Raw genomic sequence first — 21,236 nt, forward strand, 5'->3', positions numbered from 1 at the left:
AATCAATTTGAAAAAAAAAACTTGTACATATATGCTGCAAACATTTTCTCTTGTGAAGTTTTTCTGGTTTAGTGGAATCACACGAGGGTAACAGCAAGAGACAGATACCGTATTTTTCGCTCTATAACACGCACCTGACCATAACACGCACATCGTTTTTAGAGGAGGAAAACAAGGGAAAAAACATTCTGAATGAAACAGTGGATGTATCATTTTTGGGCTTCATGCTGTGGCCACAGACATGTGATCTGATGGTGAATTTGGGGTGACCCAATGCCAAAATCCTTAGAATTCCTGTGGATCCATGCTTTGTAACCACGTTTTTGCACCATTGCAGCCCCAGGCAACAGTGGGTGCGTGATTTTTTTGGTGCAGGCTGTAGCCATGGACATGCTATGTGATCTGATGGTGAATTTGGGGTGACCCAATGCAAAGATCCTGAGGATCCATGTGGATCCATGCTTTTTAACCACATTTTTGCACCATTGCAGCCCCAGGCAACAGTGGGTGCGTGATTTGGGGGGGGGCAGGCTGTAGCCATGGACATGCTATGTGATCTGATGGTGAATTTGGGGTGACCCAATGCAAAGATCCTGAGGATCCATGTGGATCTATGCTTTGTAACCACATTTTAAGTGGGGAGCGAAGGAAAAACAAAGAAGGGACATTAGATGGGTGTGCAGAGAAGCAGCTGGCTAAGAATGCAGGAGAGGGATTTAACGGGTTGGAGGAAAGAAAGGCAAAAGTTTCCCCCCACCCAAGCCAGCCATCTCTCTCTCTCTCTCTCTCTCTCTCTCTCTCTCTCTCTCTCTGTCTCCCTCCCTCCCTCCCCCCCTCCCTCTCCCTCCCCCCCCTCTCTCTCTCCCTCTCCCCCAGCAGCACCGGAGCTTGCCTGGAGGGGAGGGGCTTTCCCTGCTCTTTGTTCCGTTTCAGCAAACACAGCAACGAAACAGAGAAGAGTGGGCAGTAAGACCCTGAGGCAGAATGCAGGAAAGCAGCCGCTTCCTCTTTTCAGTTTTCCCTTTTCCTTGAAGCGTCGCGATGTGATTTTTGCCTGGTTTTTCGGCTCCAGGGACCACACATTCGCTCTATAACACGCACAGACATTTCCCCTTCCTTTTTAGGAGAAAAAATCTGCGTGTTATAGAGGGAAAAATACGGTACTTTTTATCAGGATCAAAACTTTTTAAAATAGTTAAGTATTTCTTAAACTTTATTTAAAAAGACGAAGATATTGTGTAGCATACCATCTGATCTCTTACATACAGCTGTATTAACTAACCTTCTATCATAATCAAACTGTCTTCTGGGTCTTGTAGTAGTTCATCATGCTTTACAAAATGAATAACCACACGTCGCTGTCCCTGGTTTTCGGTATCCCAAACAACAGATTCGCAGAAGGATGTATTTTGTAAATCGGACAATGGACATGTAGCTGAAGCTTCCTGTATAATTAGATCAAGCTCACTCCCATCCGGAACCTCTTGCCTGGAAAAAACAAAACAGTCTGAAGCAATCTACAAAAGCCTGCTCAAAATGACATTGTGGAATATATTAGATGCATAGTTAAAGCTATGGTTTTCCCAGTAGTGATGTATGGAAGTGAGAGCTGGACCATAAAGAAGGCTGATCGCTGAAGAATTGATGCTTTTGAGTTATGGTGCTGGAGGAGACTCTTGAGAGTCCCATGGACTGCAAGAAGATCAAACTGATCCATTCTGAAGGAAATCAGCCCTGAGTGCTCACTGGAAGGACAGATCGTGAAGCTGAGGTTCCAATACTTTGGCCACCTCATGAGAAGAGAAGACTCCCTGGAAAAGACCCTGATGTTGGGAAAGATGGAGGGCACAAGGAGAAGGGGACGACAGAGGACGAGATGGCTGGACAGTGTTCTCGAAGCTACCAGCATGAGTTTGACCAAACTGTGGGAGGCAGTAGAAGACAGGAGTGCCTGGCATGCTCTGGTCCATGGGGTCATGAAGAGTCGGACTCGACTAAACAACAACAACATATTTGATACTTTAACGGATCGTGCAATTCAGGAGTAGCTTGCCCCAGGGGACTCACTGCCTGTTACTGGAAGGGGTTCAGTGGCAATGAGGTGAGGGCTTTGTGGGCACACTGGCTTAAGAGCTGAGCCGGCTCTGCTGGCACATCAACACAGCCCTGACCTTGCCAAGTTGCCCCTCCTGGTAAGTGGCACTGACTCTGCTGCTGGGAGAATCTTGCTGCGGCTCTGTCAGCCCCGACAGAAATCCTACAATAGCTAGACTCACTGGCGGAGGAAGAGGGGGAGCATGAAGCTCTGCCACTGGCTAGAATTTTCCGCGTCCATGTTTAGACACAAGGTAATTGGCGAAAGGAGGCTGCGGTCCTTTAAGAAAGCAGAGAACAGGCTCAGAAATGCCTTGTTCTGAAAATCTGAGCTTAAGAACTCTCTTTTAAACAAGCTTTAAGACTCCATTTTATTTTCTCCACATCTCCGCAGTGAATAGTGGTACTGAGAGTGGGTAAAGGAATAGCTCAGATTTTCATTAAAAGGTGTTTCTAAATTTAAAGAACTTGTAAGCATTTCATGTTCCTGAAGGAGTATTGAAGTCCGAAATACGTGGAGGTAAATTAAAAGCCTTGTACCACTAAGAGCTGGAACCTGATCTCTTCTTTGTTTTGATGCTTTGTGGTGCTTTTCAACCCTCTTTCTGCACGCCGCTGGAATTTTAAGGTCCTTATATTACTCAGTACTGGAGCATCCCACATTAAAAAGGAAGTTAGGACTAAACATGAATCAAAGTGATCACCCCAGCTTCTTTTTTATTTTGCTTATAAAAGTGAGAGCAAAGACTGCTACTTAATAAGGTAGAGTAATTAAGAAGCCAAGCTGATATTAGGGATGGAGGAATCATTCTCTGCCTTCTATACGGAAGTCTCTCAATAAAAAAATGGGGGAAGGGAACACCCTGAAATACTTGCAAGCTTCTTCTGTCTGTCAGTCAATTTGCCTGATACCATAAATGTCACCCACCACACAATGAAGCAAAAACACCTTACCCAGTAAAAAAAAAAAGTGATACAGTGGACCCTCCAGATACGAACTTAAGTCATTCCGGGGGTCCGTTCACACTCCAAAAATAATGTAAATGGAAGCGCGCTTCTGCACACGGCGTGACTGAGCACTTCTGCACATGCAGAGAAACCTGGAAGCATATACTTCCGGGTTTGCCGTGGCCGTAACCCAAAGATTCCGTATCCAGAGGGATACATAAGTAGAGGTACGACTGTACTTGCTATTTGTGCAAGGGCAAATTAAACATTTGTTAATAATAAACAAATCTCTACTGTGCCCGTTATATTTTAACAACAGCGAATTTTTTAAAGTGCTAATATCATGTTCCTTTATCTAGACAGGCATTTCGGCACATTTTTAGGGTGGGATATATATAATGACAAAAGGATATGATAACCAACCCTTGATATTGCTGTACATCCAAGTTCCACTGATCCAAAAATCTAGGAAACTATGTAAGCAACATCTCCAAAGCAGCATGAGAGAAAAATGTATCATGGCACTTACAACAAATTGCACTGGGGACAATGAAGTTTAACAGACTGATGAAGCTTTTCAGGTTCAAATTGTCTCAGCTTAGCTCTGATGCGATACGGCTGAGGACTCCTGCTGTTCAAAATAGTACTCAGTGCAGTCACTTCAAAATGCTGGTGATCTCTCAGCACTGTAAAAACACAAAGATATCAAGGCTTGTATTGATGTGAACAAACGTAAAATGAGAGGAAAGTAGCAGCTCGGAAGTAAATTGAAACAAAGCTTTATTAAATCGCTGGAAGTTCTGGATTCATTCTGTGGTCTAGATGTGACAATTCTGAATACGCACTTATGTGAATAGACACTTCATGTTTTGAAATTAAAAATACACACATCTGTTGTGTCCAGCTCTTTACCAAAATAGGACTGGGCACACCCTTGATCTGCACAACTGATGGCCCAACAGCCAGAAATATGAAGTGTTTCAATGGGTAAAACCAATTTATTTCTGATCCATGTCACTTGTGCATGTGTTCATTCATAAGACTGTATATGCAATCGCATCTGCTACTTTTTAAATCCACCCTAAATAAGGGTTTAAAACTTTTTCCATCTCAAAATGTGGATTTCAAAACATATTTTCATGTGCGTTTTGAAAACGTATTGGGATACGTTTTGAGCAGAGGACAGTGCTGGGATATTTGGAAAGCGTAAATCTGATGGATATTACATTTCGATAAGCATGTTAGTCAGGGAGATGTGGATCAGGTCAGTACCTATCAAAATTCGCAAAGTTCAAATATCTCAGGCCTCCCTACTATCAATACAAAAGATGCCTTAGCTGAGCAGAATGTTACTTCTGTTGATTTTCTATTCTGCTGCAGCTTCCCATGCCACACTCTGAGCCATTCTAGAGTGGGTACAACCTGAAAAAGTGGGCTTGGTGAAGCACAGAGTGCTTCAGGGGAGAACACTTTGCAAGAAGAACTTATTTGGATCAAAGGTATACTGAATCTGTGGGTCCTACCTGTAACGGATAACTGCTGGCATCCTTCTGAACAAGATCCTACTTTTAAAAAGATAAGAAAGGGGGAATTAATTTTGTCCCACTTACATTTCCCTGTAAACTGCAAGAGACATCAATATGCCACAACAAATTTCAAAACAGACTGAAACGTCTTGTTTTAAGATGACAAGAAGCTGTATGTTTGAGCAACAGCATCCATGAGCTTTGACTACTTACAGCGTTATCACTTAATTTTTATTTATAAGAATATTTCTAAAATTCCAAATCATTAAATTATTCCTGCATTGCAGGGGGTTGGACTAGATCACCATTGGAGTCCCTTGCAATGGTACAGTTCTATGATTCTTAAAAAGTAAGATAGTGTTTAATGAAATCATTAACATATTATAACATTAGGTAAAGGTAAAGGGACCGCTGACCATTAGGTCCAGTTGTGACCGACTCTGGGGTTGCAGCGCTCATCTTGCTTTATTGGCCAAAGGAGCTGGCATACAGCTTCTGGGTCATGTGGCCAGCATGACTAAGCTGCTTCTGGTGAACCAGAGCAGCGCATGGAAACGCCGTTTACCTTCCCGCCAGAGCGGTTCCTATTTATCTACTTGCACTTCATGCTTTTAAACTGCTTAGGTTGGCAGGAGCAGGGACCGAGCAACGGGAGCTCACCCCGTCGCGGGGATTTGAACTGCCAACCTTCTGATTGGCAAGTCCTAGGCTCTGTGGTTTAACCCACAGCGCCACCTGTGTCCCTTTTTATATCATATTATTATTATTTATATATTATTATTATATTATAACATTATAAAATCTTAAATATATCTTTTTAGATCTGATCAATCATGCTTCAGACGTAGATTACATATTCCATTTGGTAGAAAATGTAATGTGGTCCCAAATAACCTGATGTGAGGTAAAAATTTTGCCACCTGCTTGTCACTTAAACTTCCTACAATCTTAGGATACATTTTCTTATCCAAGATGACAGAGAAAACAATTTTGCACATAAACAAAGAAAGCAAAACTATCTTGCGTAATTCAGCCATTTTTTATCAGCTGTTGAGATCAAAGAAGTCAGTGATGGACCACAGCTCACGTCCACACATTTTTAGGGTTTCCTGAATATTTTTATCTTGCGTTAAAAGAAACGGTAGGCAACTCCATAAAAAGAACATGGAAATACTATACTATAAAGCGAGGAAGACAGAGCTGAGTGTTGTTTTCAAGTTTATTTACATGTAAAGTAAGCATTCTCGGATTCTGAAGGACTTTCTGAAGACTCATCTTCCATCAAGTCTACAGAGTTCAGGAATCTGAAAATGAAAAAGGTTTTGAAGAAAATAATCAAAACACAGAAGTAAACAAATAAATGGCCTTGCAGATGCGATTTTGTTTAACTCAGATGAAATCTACTTTGTGCTTCTCATTCCATTGCGATGGGACCATGTTCAATAACAGAATTTGAACGTGCTGCAATGACTCCCTGAATTCACATGCTCATACAGCCAGATTGTTAGCGCTGCTGGACTTGAGTTTTATAAATACAAAGTAGTACAGTGGTGCCTCGCAAGACGAAATTAATCCGTTCCGTGATTCTCTTCGTCTAGCGGTTTTTTCCTCTTGCGAAGCAAGCCCATTGACGGCTTAGCGGATTAGCGCTATTAGCGGTCTAGCGGCTTTTAGCGATCAGCTGAGAGGCGGCTTATCAGCGGAACAGCTGATAAGCGGCTTAGCGGCTTAGGAAAGGGGGGAAAAAGCGGGAAAAAACCCGCGGGAACTCGCAAGATTTTTTCGTCTTGCGAAGCAACCCCATAGAGAAATTCGTTTAGCGAAGCGCCTCCAAAACGGAAAACCTTTTCGTCTAGCGGGTTTTCCGTCTTGCGAGGCGTTCGTCTTGCGGGGCACCACTGTACTGGCATGTGCTGATAAAATGATAGCATCCCCCTAAAAGACAGGGCCTTGAAACACAGCTATTTTTCTGTGGTTCCTTAATGTTGCTTGATTTTTATTCTATGCAAGATCATACTACAACAGTGACTCTTATGCATATTGATTCATTAGACTAACATGCGTATAGAGTTTAGAACTAACCATCACTCGGAATACTGGGAAGCAAAGGCTGACCATTAGTAACATGGAGGGCTTCTCTCATTCCCTACCCTTCTTCCAAATGACAGCTGTCTTGAATGAGGGTTGCCAAAGTTGTTGAGCAATTTAGGAAAATCATCAAAAGCAACATGGGTTGCCATGCGTCCAAATTTCCTGGGACCTTTTTGTGATTTCTGCCAGGACACCGCTTCCGACTGCAGTATTCCAGCTATGTCCGGGAAATTCCAGGCATACGGCACAACCATATCTTGAATTCTATTTACTTACTTCTTTAGATCCTCAACATCGGCGTGGCCTTCCGGCAGGCTTGTAATCCCACGGCCGTACGTGGTACCACCATGAAGATGAAATTGCAGATATGAAACATCAGGCTCACCTTCCCGACTTTGGAATTTTGCATGCAAACTGTACAATCTAATAAAGCTTCCAACCTTGAAATATATAAAACAGTTATTTCAGAAGGTAAAATAAAACTCGTTTTTATCTATAAAAGAGAGTTAAGGAAGATGATGCCGTGCAACTAGACCGCACTGTGCCAGAGACAACTTTTCTGAACATGTTGTCTCCTTTTTAGCATACAAATTGCTTTCAGAACTTTTTGTTCAAAACCAGCATGTCAATAAAATAAAATACCACATGAGTTTATATCGCACCACCCTTTAGAAAATGAACTCAGAATAGCTTACAAAAAAGAAACGTAAAATACGTTAGCACACCATAAAACAGTTCAAATTACTAAAATTGATTTTGCATGTTAAAACCAGGAGCAGGATAAAACAACTCAGTATAAAAACAGGGGTGCAGAATTTTCACCCCACAGTAGACGGTCGGTTAAACAAAATAAAAGCTCACCTAAAACTTAAAGGAGAAAGGACCAACTGAATCTCTATAGTTGTGGATAAGATTCACAGCCAGGGTGCAATAGAAAAGGCCCTGTCTTTTATGTATCTAGCAGCAGTCTGCAATTTTTTCATTCAACTTCCTTCTCTCAAGTCAGCTTCCAACAGTTCCTATAGGAACCCATAGGCCTCTAGTTGTTGTTGGACAAGCAAGGCCAATGATCAGGGGTGGTGTCTAGCAAACATTTATTAATTAACTGGAGATGTTTATTTATTGTTGTGGTGGATTCTTAGTCACCTAAATGAAGGTGAATATCCCCCTTTTTCTTTTATCACCATGCCAAGGGATCTCTCTCAAAGCTATTGCTGCTTCCTTTAACATCCATTAGATGGTGTTAATGTATCACAGACATTTCCTGCATTTCAGTGATAGCAGAACGCCCTGCCTCGCAGAGATAAAACCACATAAAAATTAGGGCGCTTGGATTTTGAGCAACTGGCCTTTTTTACTCCAAAATCCTACTTTATGGACAATTCCTGCGGTAGAACAAAATAAATATCCTCAAAGGGTGATCTTTATAGCTACCGGGCAGGCCTTGAAAATGGAAGTTTGCAGCAATGTTATGAAAGCACATCTTATGGCAGCATAACTCAAAGAGAGAGGTTTGCCTCTATCAAAATCTATGTCTCTGAGGCAAAGAACCATGCAATTAGTTCCATGTGTATAAGGGGATGCAAACTAAATGTAGCATTTCCCCCTTGTGGCATGCAAACATCTCTAGAAGCCAAGGGGGATTTCTTAAGCAGTTTGGCATAGGTTTCTGTCACTCAATAGGGCGAGGGAGGTTGAAAGCCTACTGACCCATGATAGAGATAATCTCCCTGAAACTTTCGGGTTTTGCAGGATAAGCTGCAGGAGTTGTAGCTCAGCAACATCTGATCATCCTCAGACAACAGGTCCAACAGTTCGGATGGGCACTGTAATTCAACCAAATTGGTAGTGGTAGGGGGCATCATGTTTGCTCCCCCGGCAAAGTAATCCTCTGGACCCTAGTCTATAAAACTTCATTCATTCAAAGCATTTGTATCACACTCTTCAGCCAGAAAGGCTTACACATCAATTTAACTGGTAACCACCAACTAGTGCAATCTAAAAAGTCACAGCCCAGAAAAAGGGGAGAGAAGGGAAGATGAAATCAAGCAAACTTATGTTACCAGGGTTCTCAACCAGGGTGGAAGCAGACTGCTCAAAGTTCTAAAAACAGGCCTGGTTGGGCCCTTGAGAAAAGGCTTGGTTGCTCTGCCCTCCTTTAGGGGTCTGCAGCAGGAGGTTGTTGCTCTTACAGGGTGGGGACTTGGCCTTCTGGAGCCCAACTGGAATCTGCTGGCCTGGCTTCTCTTTACTTTTTTCCAGGAGATGGATAAGTAATTGAAGAGCTTCTTTAATCACATCCAGCACTCCATTTTAATGCCTCCCCTTTTTTAAATAGTAGAGGCCCCACAACAAAAACTGCTTTTGAAGCTCCACTTAGTTTCGAAAGATACTTGCTGTGCAACATTGAGAATTCACGATTATGAAAGAATAATTGTTCAAACTATAAAATAATAAAATTATATTTTATTTCTAATAGAAATATATGTTTTGTATGTATCTTTTTTGCTATGTCTTGTTTAAGTCTAATTAAGCAAAGCTGATGCAATCAGATTTTTTAAAAAAATATGTTCACAATCTCATAACATAGCCCAGCAAATGAGCAGAGGCTGTAGTCATGTAACAGTATGTGCAATATAAGAATTTTCCGTTGGAGGGCAGCATTGTATACTTCTGGTTTGTAAAGAGCAAATTCTAATCATGAGTCTGCATACACCCACACACACAAAAGCAAGCTAGTTTTATGTTTAAACATCCATATAAAAATTGGGTCGGATGCAAAGACAATAACCACCAGTGCTATTCCGCAAATGCTTGCACAAATGCCAGGCAGAAGAGTTAGCTCAGGTTGTTACTACAGTTACATTAAGTGGGATGTCAAACAAAATTTGGCAGTGTGGAGTATACTTGGCAGGATCGCTGCTCCAGCCAGCCAGCCAGCCAGCCAGCAATGTTCTCTTTGGTTGAAGCCAAAAAGGGGGAACCCATGCACGCAAAACAGTTGAAGGACTGAGCGCACTCAGTGGGCATGGAATGGCCTCAGACCATTGCAGGGTGAGTGAGGAATGGATGCTTTAGTTGAGATTCCTGCCTTTCAGGAAGTTGGCCCAGATGGCCATTCCAACCCTACAATTCTATGATAATATTGCGCAATCTCCACATTTAGAACCAGCAGGACACAGCTGAATTCCCATGGAGGTTGTCTGGTGCCTTCTCTCTCATTTTGTACTATGCCATGTCCCATGTTGCATTAGGGCCAAGTCCCTACTGCAGCTATTTTGTGAGTGGAGCCCACAACATTTTCTGAAAATTCAAAATGGCCCTGCTGGTCCAAAAAGCCTGGAGAGGTCTTCCAGATGCAATGGACCACAAATCTAATCACCTTTGACTATTGGCCTTGCTGTCTGGGATGGGACTGGGAAGGTGTTGGCTACAAGCGGCCTTTACCAATGATACATAAATACTAATGTCTGTATACAGCATGAGCATATGCTGAAGCATGGTCTACAAATACTAAAACAAATAAGCATTATTCTGGTGCACAGCACATCCAGGTGCCATGCAACATGAGGCTGGGAAACATACAAGACCTGAAATGTAAATATAGCCATCAATACCACTAACCTATTTTCATCAGTAGCAAATAAAAAGCAGCAACATAATTTACCATTCAAGTAGCATGCAATTTAGTGAAATTAAAGTTTTGTATTGCATTCAAGGGGAAAAATATGCAGTGTTTTAAGACAAACTGCTGTTGGCAGGAACACAGCGATATAAATTTCACACTGTGCTGTTATTAAGTGAAACATAATGTACTTCCACCACCCAGTTTCCCCATGTTTTCTGCTTCTTATGTGCCTTCACACTGAGCACCAAGTTTTCAAATATGTATAATTTAAAAATAAAATTAAACATGTCATTTTCATGCAGACGTCGCTATTGTCTTTGTGGCAGCAAGAAAGCACAAAGCAGATTTATACGTTAAACCACCATTTCCAAACTCCAGCTGTTACTGCAAAAATGAACATGATGCTACTGAATAGAGTCACCTGCCATTTGACCAACAATTTACACAGCAACTCAATCCTGAAGAAATTTCAAATGCAGAAAAGAGGTTAAAAACCACCCCTATGGCTGTGGCCTTTGTTCAGAAAAACAAAACAAATTCCTTCCAGTAGCACCTTAAAGACCAACTAAGTCAGTTCTTGGTATGAGCTTTCGTGTGCATGCACACTTCTTCAGATACACTGAAACAGAAGTTTCCAGACCCTTCTATATAGTGAGAAGGTGGGGAGGGGTATTACTCAGAAGGGTGGTGGGAATGGGTGATTGGCAGATAGCTGTGATGAGCCTGTTGACGACTCTTAACGACTGCAATAGGTCTTACAGGAAAACAGTTCAGAAAAACAGTTTAACAGTTCAGGAAAACAGTTCAGAAAAACAGTTTAACATGTATATTCCAGTTTGGAAAAGCAACACAAAAGTATGACAGAGGCTTGCTACCATGCAAGAACCATGTCCCATTCCCAGAAGAAGCAGAAAAGGCTGGAGGGAGCAAAAACACTGCTTCCTGCTAAATGAAGCAATAAGTAAGACGTCTGGCATAAGCAATTGGTATAGCTCACTGGTGCTGATGCACACATCCTGTACTGAACATTAGATTCTGGCACTGGAAAGGGAAGTAAAGTAAGACCTTGGTTCTTGAACTTAATCTGTTCCGGATGTCCATTCGACTCCTGAAACCGTTCGAAAACAAAGGCGCGGCTTCCAATTGGTTGCAGGAGCTTCCTGCATTCAAGTGGAAGCTGCGTCGGATGTTCAGCTTCTGAAAAATGTTTGCAAACCAGAACACTCACTTCCGGGTTTGCGGCATTCGGCAACTAAGCCGTTCAAGAATCAAGGTATTACTGTACTGAGCTTGGCAGCTGCAAATGTTTGCTATCTTTATGCCTGCCTGCCCCACTATGAAAATTCTAGTGCTGCTTTTACAAAAAGGTTTAAAAACCTAAATGGCACAAATTGAAAGAAAGAAATACAAGATAAAGCTGTTTTAGATTTTAAACAAACTCAAGAACAGGGCTGAAACGCTGCAGGAACACCTGGGCCATGTTTGAATTTTGGTCATTTAAAGTTTATGATTTTTCTATATCCTTCTGAGGAAACGAAATAGTTCAGTGAAATGAGGTTTGTAGCCAGCATCCCGTTACAGTTTTGTTCTATTTTAGGTTCTAATTTTTTCCTTAAGCTTTTTGATTTTTATTATTTAGTTGATTTCCACAAGATAATATTTCTAGTCGATTACTTCTCGTTTCAGGGATTTTCACGGTATTTCATTTGTTTTGTGCAATTTCTCAATTCCGTGACTGTCTTTTTTTCTATTGATTATTATTCATCTGCCCCACTATGGCTTGAGCCCTGTTCCCTAACAGTGGCATTGTGTCAGGGCCCTGAGGAGTTGCAGACAAATGAAAAAGGCAGCGCTGCAGCCCTCTTTTCAGCAACAGGCTCTAAAGTTCTTGCATGCTCCTGCCCAGTAACCCTAATGGGGGTGATGCAGTTGCCAAGATGATGCCAGGGGAGATTTTGGCAAGGTGGCACTGCCAGAGCCTACTGGGGCAGCTTGCCTAAGGCCCTGGGAGAAGAGAGGACAGAGAAAGGAAGCAAATGGCTTTTCTTTGGGCTGTATAATTTCTATCCCTTCCAGCGTTCTCTGTCCATGTTTGGAATTATTACTGTAGTAGCAGTAATAACAATAACAATAATAATAATAATAGAATTTATATACCGCCCTATACCTGGAGGTCTCGGGGAATTCTTAATACAGAGCTCTGACATGGTGAGCACAATGTATAATGAGAAGCATCTTATCATTAAGTTGTAAGGAAAGTCTGTACATAGGAAGTATTTATATGGAACAACCAGTTGGGGGGCCCATTCAAATATCAATAAAAGACTTCTGTGGCTCATCCAACAACTGCATCAAGGGGACCTCATGCAAGTGAGACTGGGCCTTCAAGGCGCCCTCTCACAGGCAATTCTAACTAACAGAGGTGTCAAACAAGGATGTATACTGGCACCCTTCCAATTTAATTACTATATAAATAATCCCTGATATTGCATCCCCTCCTTTTTTGCCCCCACCCTTGGGAATCGTAAAGTGCCAAATCTGCTCTACGCCGACGACTTAAATTTTGTTATCTCAGAACAAAATCAGATTTAAAAGGATGCTGGTTAAATTTGGACAGTTGTGCAAAAAAGAGCATCTACTAAAAATTAACTATGATAAAACCAAGGTCACTGTATTTGGCAAGAGAACTACCAAGTCAGGTGAACTCTAGACGGTCACACCCTAGAACAAGTACCCAGATTTAAATATCTAGGATTACTTATCGGTGAGAAGTTATCATGGAAACCACATCTGGAAGCAATTAAGCTAATATCTGGTCATTCTACTGGGCAGCTATATAGGTTCTTTCATTCAAATGATGGGCAGCTAATCAACCCAGTTATTAAGAGCTTTGTCTCTAAAATCATAGCCCAAATGCTCTACGGGGCTGAGATATGGGGAACTGGTGTTAAATCTGAAATAGAGATCCCACAAAATAAATTTATGAGGCAGATTTGGGGGCTTCCCTGTGGGACACCAGCAGCCCACCTCAGAGCCAAGTTGGGCCTCCTCTCTCTTGCAGCCAGAATTGATCTAGCCTGTTTGACATACTGGCACAGGCTAAATGCCTTCGAGGAGTATACTAAGCTCTGCAGGTTAGAGCAACTAAGGACAGGGGGCTGAGCACAAAATTGCCAAGATACACTTCAGCAACGTTAGTTAAAACTGTTCTCATTCCTTGAAAATTATCAATACTGCAAAGCCACTTAAGAAATGGTGGACTGCACATTCAAACAGTTATTAATGGCAGTTTTAATGAGCAATAGGCTTTTAAAGAGTATAAAAATATTGCTTATAATGGGGACTACAAATTAAACTATGTTTTATCTCATTTACAAGAAATAATTTAAAGTCACGGAAAACATTTCGCATATGTTCACAACTGCATGATACCACAGTATCTGGAATAAAGCTGCTTAATTAGGAGACCACTTATATGTGGCATATTAAAGCAATTAGTCTTTTGTGGGCGGGGGGTGGGTTAGAAGGTTTGACTTACTAGGAGGATTAAACAAGATAAAAGTACACAATTTAAATAAATATAGAGCTGGGTAGCTAGCTTCTGGTAAGATCACACACATAACGTAAAGCACTGCTGAGGACTTACCTTCAGTGATTTTGCCAACTGTACATGATTATCGTAAACGACAACATCCACTATCAGGTTTCTTAGTCGATGAATGAGAACACTGTCACCTTCAAGGTCATCTTCTGTAACAACCACCTTCCAATACGAAAAGGGACATTTTGTGCCATCCCATACCTGGTATGAAACAAAATTCATTCTCCTTTTAAAACTGGAACGTTTGTGTTATTTCTTTTTTGTTTTGATTATCTGTTTTCTTTGTTTGGTTATTGAAAATTAATAAAAAGAATTAAAAAAAACTGGAACTTTTTTATTTTTCCAGATTAAGGCTGCAATTCTAAGAACATTTGCTTTAAAAGGGTCGACCAAAGCCAACTGAGTTCACTTTGAACTAACTGTGCTTAGAATCACAAAATTGTGGAGAAGTAGGTTTTATTGGCCCTTCTGATCTCACTATCTTTTGTGAAGGTCATGAGGAGCTTTGAGATTCTGGCTTCACCAGATCTCAACCCAACTCACTGTGCTGAGGGTTGAAACAGTGTTGGCAACAGGGTGGAATCAGAGAAGACTGCTGGCGTGTCTAGCAGAGATCTAAAAATGCTGGTGCAAGACTGGCCCCAAAGGATACATCTTGCACTTTCCTGGTTTTTCTGGACCAAGATTACACAAAGACTTGGCTGACTAATTGATCATTTTTCTTTAGTTTGAAAGTGAAATATAAATGGTTTTAAATAATGAATGAATCACCTATTCAAGTAGCATTTCTCAAAATGTGATAAGCTCCTAAAATATTAATATTCCTGGGAAACCCAGCCAGATGAGTGGGGTATAAATAAAATAACAACAACAACAACAACAATTGCTAGTATTGCTATTGTAACATTCCTCATACAATAAATACATTTTTTGGAAAGACTGGCTTTATGTAATCCCCTTACAACAATCTGGATCTTCTGAGTCATAAAGTCATGAAGACCAACAATCCAAATAATGGACATCATCTGGTTATGATACCACACTTGATCTTAGCCAAAAGGCAAAGAAACAGTGTCATGATGTGAACATTCTGCCCAATCAAAAATATGCATGTATGTGCTGTCTGTGAACACAGACCTTAAGTGCTCCCTTCCATGCGTGTGTGGGAAATCTCCCTATTTTCAACTTCTGACTGAAGGCCCTTGTGTGGTTCCTGAGGGTCTTATTTCTAGGTTACAAGATGATTGTACAGGAAAGAATTTTGGTGGCGAGAACTTCCAGTGAACACATGGAAGGAAACACTTGGCCCTTAGGATCTCACCTTGAAAATGAAGCCAAAGAGATAACTAGAACATGCATAATATATACACAGAAAGGACCTGCAAAATATTTTTTCAACCACTTTTTTTTATCTTGCTAGTGATAATTCCAGTTTTTAATAAGTTGCATTTTCAAAGGAAAGGGAAGGTCATCTCCTACCTAAGCATTACAATATTTCAATTTACCAGTTCAAACAAAGTGTGATAGGACTATCCAGCACTGTGATGCGACCAGACACAAGGAAAATAAGCTTTTAATCACATTACCTTCAGTTTGTATGTGAAGTAAAAATTAACTAATCGGGTTTCATGGGTTTCTCTGTCCCCCTGCCTCCAAAATTATTACCTCTTTTAGATAACTGTATTTATTTTCTGCTGTTTGTTCCTATGAATTTATTTACTTTTAAAAGTACATAAACCCCAGCAGTTAATAAATCCCTGGCTGCATCTTGTTTGATTTCCCCCCTTATTCATTGGAATGGTCATTTGTGAATTTCAGAATAAAAATATCCATTGACACAAATGTAATAGTACCCTAATAATCTAATCAATAGTAATCATTCAGCAAAGCAAAAATTCGGCCTCCCCTCCTCTGTACTTTACAACTTTTGGTTTGAAGAGCCAAGCGCTGGATTCCTTTTTTAATTTATCTTTTACAGTGGTACCTCTGGTTGCGGACACGATCCATTCTGGGGTGCCATTTGCACCCTGAAAAGTTCGCAACCAGAGCAGTGCTTCTGCGCACGTGCGAAGTTCGATAGAGCGCTTTTGCACATGCACAAACCGCACAGAACACTTCTGCGCATGTGTGAACCACGCAGAATGCTTCTGCGCGTGAGGCAAAACCTGGAAGTAAACATTTCCGGGTTTGCCGTGTTCTTAACCCGAAAAAAACGCAACATGAAGCGTTCGTAAGAAGAGGTATGACTGTACTGAAATTTTCAGATGTATGCCCAAATAATGAGGCTATCACCACTGAAAATGCTGGAATTTCTGCATGTGTCAGGTTAATGTTCCAAAACACAGAAACAGAGCACTGAATGTGGTCAGTCACCCACAGTGCAACATGCATCTGATGTTTTGTGGCATCTCATGGGAAAACTACATGTTACACCAGTCACGTGGCCTTCAAGTGCAATTTTAATTGCATGATCCAGTCTGCACTGGAAGACAAAGGGTTACTCCTATGTACCTCTCCTTACACCAGGGTTTCACATGCTCATACAGCCTGAATTCACATGCTCATACAGCCAGATTGTTAGCGCTGCTGGACTTGAGTTTTATAAATACAAAGTAGTACAGTGGTGCCTCGCAAGACGAAATTAATCCGTTCTGCGAGTCTCTTCGTCTAGCTGGTGAGGTTTGGATTCCAGGCCAAATTAGGCCTACAAGACAGAGGTTCACCACCATTTTCTTAGGGGCCAAGGATACGCCTCTCTAGAGGTCAGCTGAATCTCCATGCTCTTTCCCTTATTCCCTCTGCTCCTTGCCAAACATTCCCAGGACAGTTTGAAGGCATGAACTTGAAAGATACATATTAATTTCCCATACCAATCTAACGACAGAGTTTCAACGTCAAGATCCGAATATAGCTCTAGGAGTGGAAAGTAAGCATTGTTTGGTTCTTGGCAGTGCTGCTAAGAAGGGAGAAAACTTACTGTGCATTAGTTATAACATACTGCCTTTATACTAACATGAAAGAGCTTTTGAATTAACACATTTTTTTGGGAGCGGGGAGAGCAGCAAACCTTGAGAAGGTAGGAAGATCCGTCGACTTTTGCTTTTCCTACAAGCTGGCAAGTGAGATCAAAATACATAGGCGGCTGGATGCCAGACAATTTTGCTACGACTGCAGAGTTTAAAAGATTAGATGCCACCCAAATGCGCAAGTCTTCTATTGTTTTTCTGTCTTCATCTGTAAATGTGAATAATTTGCTGGACGTTCGAGGAATCACTGGTGTTCCTACAGTGCCATCAAAGGTAAGTGCTGCAAATCCACTGCTGCTAATCCCTTGCAACTGCCCGCTGAACTCTTTGATCTAGGCAACAAGAACAAAAAGGCAACGCCATCAGGAAAAATAAAAGTGTACTGCTTTTTGAACTCAGTGGGGGAAAAGCCAATATGTAGGATGATTATCACATGCATTTGAACTAATTATTGCAAATTACAAGATGAAAGACATGTACCGGCTTAGAAAGCAACGAACACCAGTCCATCCTTCTTTGAACACATTGTTTTGTAACAGGCATGTATTTGAAAAGTCTGACTCTCAACTTTCAAGATATGAGATCGGCAAAGCGCTCCACTGCCCAACATTCTTGGGGTGCACCAAGTGGAATCCAACCCATGCAAACCAGAGGTTAGTCCCAAACGGGTGGGGACATAGGTGGCGCTGTGGTCTAAACCACTGGGCTTGCAGATCAGAAGGGCGGCGGTTTGAATTCCAATGCCAGGGTGAGCTCCCGTTGCTCTGTCCCAGCTCCTGCCAACCTAGCAGTTCGAAAGCACACCAGAGCAAGTAGAGAAATAGGTACTGCCATGGAGGAAAGGTAAATGGTGTTTCCATGCACTCTGGCTTCCATCACGGTGTCCCATTGTGCCAGAATTGGTTTAGTCATGGTTTGGCCACATGATCCGGAAAGCTGTCTGTGGACAAACACCGGCTCCCTTGGCCTGAAAGCAAGATGAGCGCCACAACACCAAAGTCGCCTTTGACTGGACTTAACATTTCAGGGGTCCTTTACTTTTTTAACTAGTCCCAACCTTAATTTGAACATATGTGACTCTAATGAAAACACTGTTAACTTATTTGGTGTGAACTCGTTGCAGTTTATTCAAGCTTCAAATGCATGGTAAGGAGTATTTTATGAAGGTCACTTGCTGGACAGTACAGAATGGTTGGGTGAGCTGGTCCCAAGCAAATGTGTGTCAATTACTAGGGGTGCCCAAGCGTCAGAAGGCTGACATTCCTGACTCAAACATGACCACTTTAATAAACAAATGATCAGAATATTTTAATTTTTCAAAAAAGTATCAAAGATGATATTCAAAGAAACATAGCAGTTTTAAAATTAATTAACTCCTAGGTAAAGTAAACTAGGTAAACTCTCTCCCTTACTCCCAATCTCTGACATAGTTAAAAAAAGAAAACAAAAAGCAGCTTCTCTAACAAATATTGTGAAGCTGTGATAAATGGGTCGCTTCTGATTCTTCAGCTGACTTCAGCAATATATTCTATTACCGCTCAGGAGTGTATACTGACCAAGAAAAAGCAAAGTCTTGTTTCATCAGCTTTATGTATTTATTTGCGACAATAAGATTTGAAATAAATTGCCCCCTTCTGCTGCCTCCTGGTTCGAACTGACTCTCTAGACATGTGTGTAGAGCTACATCTCTTCTCCTCTCAAGTCGCTTATCAAAACCCACTCAGAGTTTACACAATTCCCTTACTGTAATTTTCTTTCCTGCCATCCCTACCCAAAGGAGCCCAGTGCCCTACTGAAATTAATAAGCATGACAGGGTAAAAGAGCATCTGCCTTGCATGTAGGCGGTCTCAATTTATTTTTTCTTTATTAAATTTGTATACTGCCCTTCATCCATAGTTCTCAGGGCGGTTCACAGCATAGAAATGCAATATAAAAAACAGAAAATACATAATAAAAACAGGAACAAGAGAAAAGTATACCACCCCCCAACACATTTAAGAGGATAGCGGATGTTAAGCTTTTGCCTGGCACCTAAATATGTATAATGAAAGTGCCAGCCAAATTTCAGGGACAGCATTCCACAAATGGGGAGCCACTACAGAAAAGGCCAGTTCTTGTGGTGCTATTCTCAGGATCTCCTGTGGAGGAGGCACACGAAGAAGGACCTCAGTGGATAATTCCAAGGTCCAGATCAGTTCCTATGGAGAGCAGTGGTCCTTGAGGTATTGCAGTCCTGAGCCATCTAAGGCTTCATACTTCAGAACCAGCACTTTGAATTGGGACCGGGAACTAATTAGCAGCCAGTGCAGTTGAGCCAGGAACAGTGTATACCGTCTTGTCCTGGTGAGCAATGTCGTTGCTGAATTCTGCACTGGCTGAAGTTTCCGAACTGTCTTCAGAGGCAGCCCTACGTATAATGCATTGCAGTAATCTAACCTAGCGGTTGGGACACGGGTGGCGCCGTGGGTTAAACCACAGAGTCTAGGACTTGCCGATCAGAAGGTCGGCGGTTCGAATCCCCACGACGAGGTAAGCTCCCATTGCTCGGTCCCTGCTCCTGCCAACCTAGCAGTTCGAAAGCATGTCAAAGTCAAAGTAGATAAATAGGTACCGCTCCGGCGGGAAGGTAAACGGTGTTTCCGTGCGCTGCTCTGGTTCGCCAGAAGCGGCTTAGTCATGCTGGCCACATGACCCAGAAGCTGTCTGCAGACAAACGCCAGCTCCCTCGGCCTATAGAGCGAGATGAGCGCGCAACCCCAGAGTCGTCTGCGACTGGACCTAATGGTCAGGGGTCCCTTTACCTTTACCCTAGCGGTTACTGCGGCACAGATGGCAGACAATCCCTGGCATCTTCAGCTTGGGCTGGGAGAGACCCTGTCTGAAACTTTGGAGAGCTACTGCTAGTCAGTGCAGAGCAAGATGGACCAATGGTCACACTGGCAACCCCTAGCCTAATAAGCTCTTGTCCCCGAAACCCCCTCCCCCCCCCACACTGCACATAAGAAATCACTGCAGCAAATTTGCAGTGGCAAAATACTGACTTATGTATCAAGGTAAAGCAACCTGGAGCAGAATTAAACCCATAAGGTAAAATTTACTTCTGGGGTATAATAGACGCCCTGCAGTCCTTTGTGATTTATTTGTTTTTGGTACAGGCCAGAACGTTTATTTGTTTGTTTTGATATAGCAGCAAAAACACACACACACAAAACCCCACAAAACCCCACAAAACTACTGTGGTGCTTTTAAAGTGGAATATCCACACACAAACACTAAAACTTAATTTATTATACAGGTGAAAATGCTAAGTTATATTTTGAGAAGTTGATGGGGCCAGAACAGAACTCTGTTAGCTTTGAAAAAGAAATAATTATAGGTTCAGAGAGCACGGTTTCCCTAAGGCTAGCAAGGTCAGAGCTGAGCCAATATTTTAACCAAGGACTTTGCAGCTTGCAATTTTTGCCGCTAAAGGATACCACCTCAATTACATGTGCCTTATGAACGTAACAGAAAGAAACATAGCTCAGGGATTTGCATGCAAAAGGTCCCAGCTCCAGGTAGGGTTGGAAGAGACTTTGGTCTGAGACCATGGGAAACTGTTGCCTATTGAGCAAGCTGGGCCAATGGTCTACCAATCTATGGTGCTACTGTTAAGCATTTTACAGAATTTACTGACACGAAGGGCCAACTCATGCAGTCAAACCCACAACCAAGCCAGCACAGCGAATACAGTTGTACCTTGGTTGCCAAACGCCTTGGAAGTCGTACGTTTCGGCTCCCGAATGACAGAAAACCGGAAGGGAGTGTTCCAGTTTTCGAACTATTTTTCGGAAGTCGAACATCTGGCATGGCTTCTGCAGCCAATCAGAAGCTACGTCTTGGTTTCTGAACAGTTCCAGAAGTCGAACGGACTCCCAGAATGCATTCTGTTCAAGAACCAACGTACGACTGTATAGACTAAAAGAAAAATAAAATACAAGACATTCAGAAATATATGTACTAAAGACAAAGTAAACCTTTTATTTTTCATTGCAAGAAGAATGTTCTGAATCCAAGAAAATGAAACTTTTTCAATAGATTGGGATTAACATATATAAAGCTATACATTTAAAAACATACTAAATAACACTCCAATCTAGGTACCTTTAAAAATGGAACATTTGACTCTAATTGCGATTTACGATCATGTGTGATAATGGGATAAGAAGAAATTCTATTACAGAAAAAAAGATTTTGCCTTGGAAGCACATTAATTAACTGAAATAATGGGCAGATATTTTACGTGTAACTTTCAGGCACTGAAAAGAAGGAAAATTATAAT

The 21,236-nt window shown here is 41.7% G+C and overlaps 1 protein-coding gene across 4 annotated transcripts in view; it reads right to left on the reverse strand.

Annotated features, from left to right (window-relative positions):
• POT1 (protection of telomeres 1) overlaps nucleotides 1-21,236 on the reverse strand; it is a 65,285-nt gene that overhangs the window by 10,112 nt on the left and 33,937 nt on the right. For all 4 annotated transcript variants that reach the window (XM_081877909.1, XM_081877908.1, XM_081877910.1 and 1 more), the window contains 7 exons: nucleotides 16,956-17,246; nucleotides 13,934-14,089; nucleotides 6,936-7,099; nucleotides 5,796-5,872; nucleotides 4,566-4,607; nucleotides 3,572-3,728; nucleotides 1,283-1,488 (listed from right to left, as the gene is read on the reverse strand). In XM_081877909.1, the coding sequence (XP_081734035.1) occupies nucleotides 1,283-1,488; nucleotides 3,572-3,728; nucleotides 4,566-4,607; nucleotides 5,796-5,872; nucleotides 6,936-7,099; nucleotides 13,934-14,089; nucleotides 16,956-17,246 (1,093 nt within the window). The remainder of the gene's footprint in view (nucleotides 1-1,282; nucleotides 1,489-3,571; nucleotides 3,729-4,565; nucleotides 4,608-5,795; nucleotides 5,873-6,935; nucleotides 7,100-13,933; nucleotides 14,090-16,955; nucleotides 17,247-21,236) is intronic.

This window comes from Podarcis erhardii, assembly GCF_964252035.2.
Source record: "Podarcis erhardii genome assembly, chromosome: 10".
Classification (NCBI taxonomy): domain Eukaryota; kingdom Metazoa; phylum Chordata; class Lepidosauria; order Squamata; family Lacertidae; genus Podarcis; species Podarcis erhardii.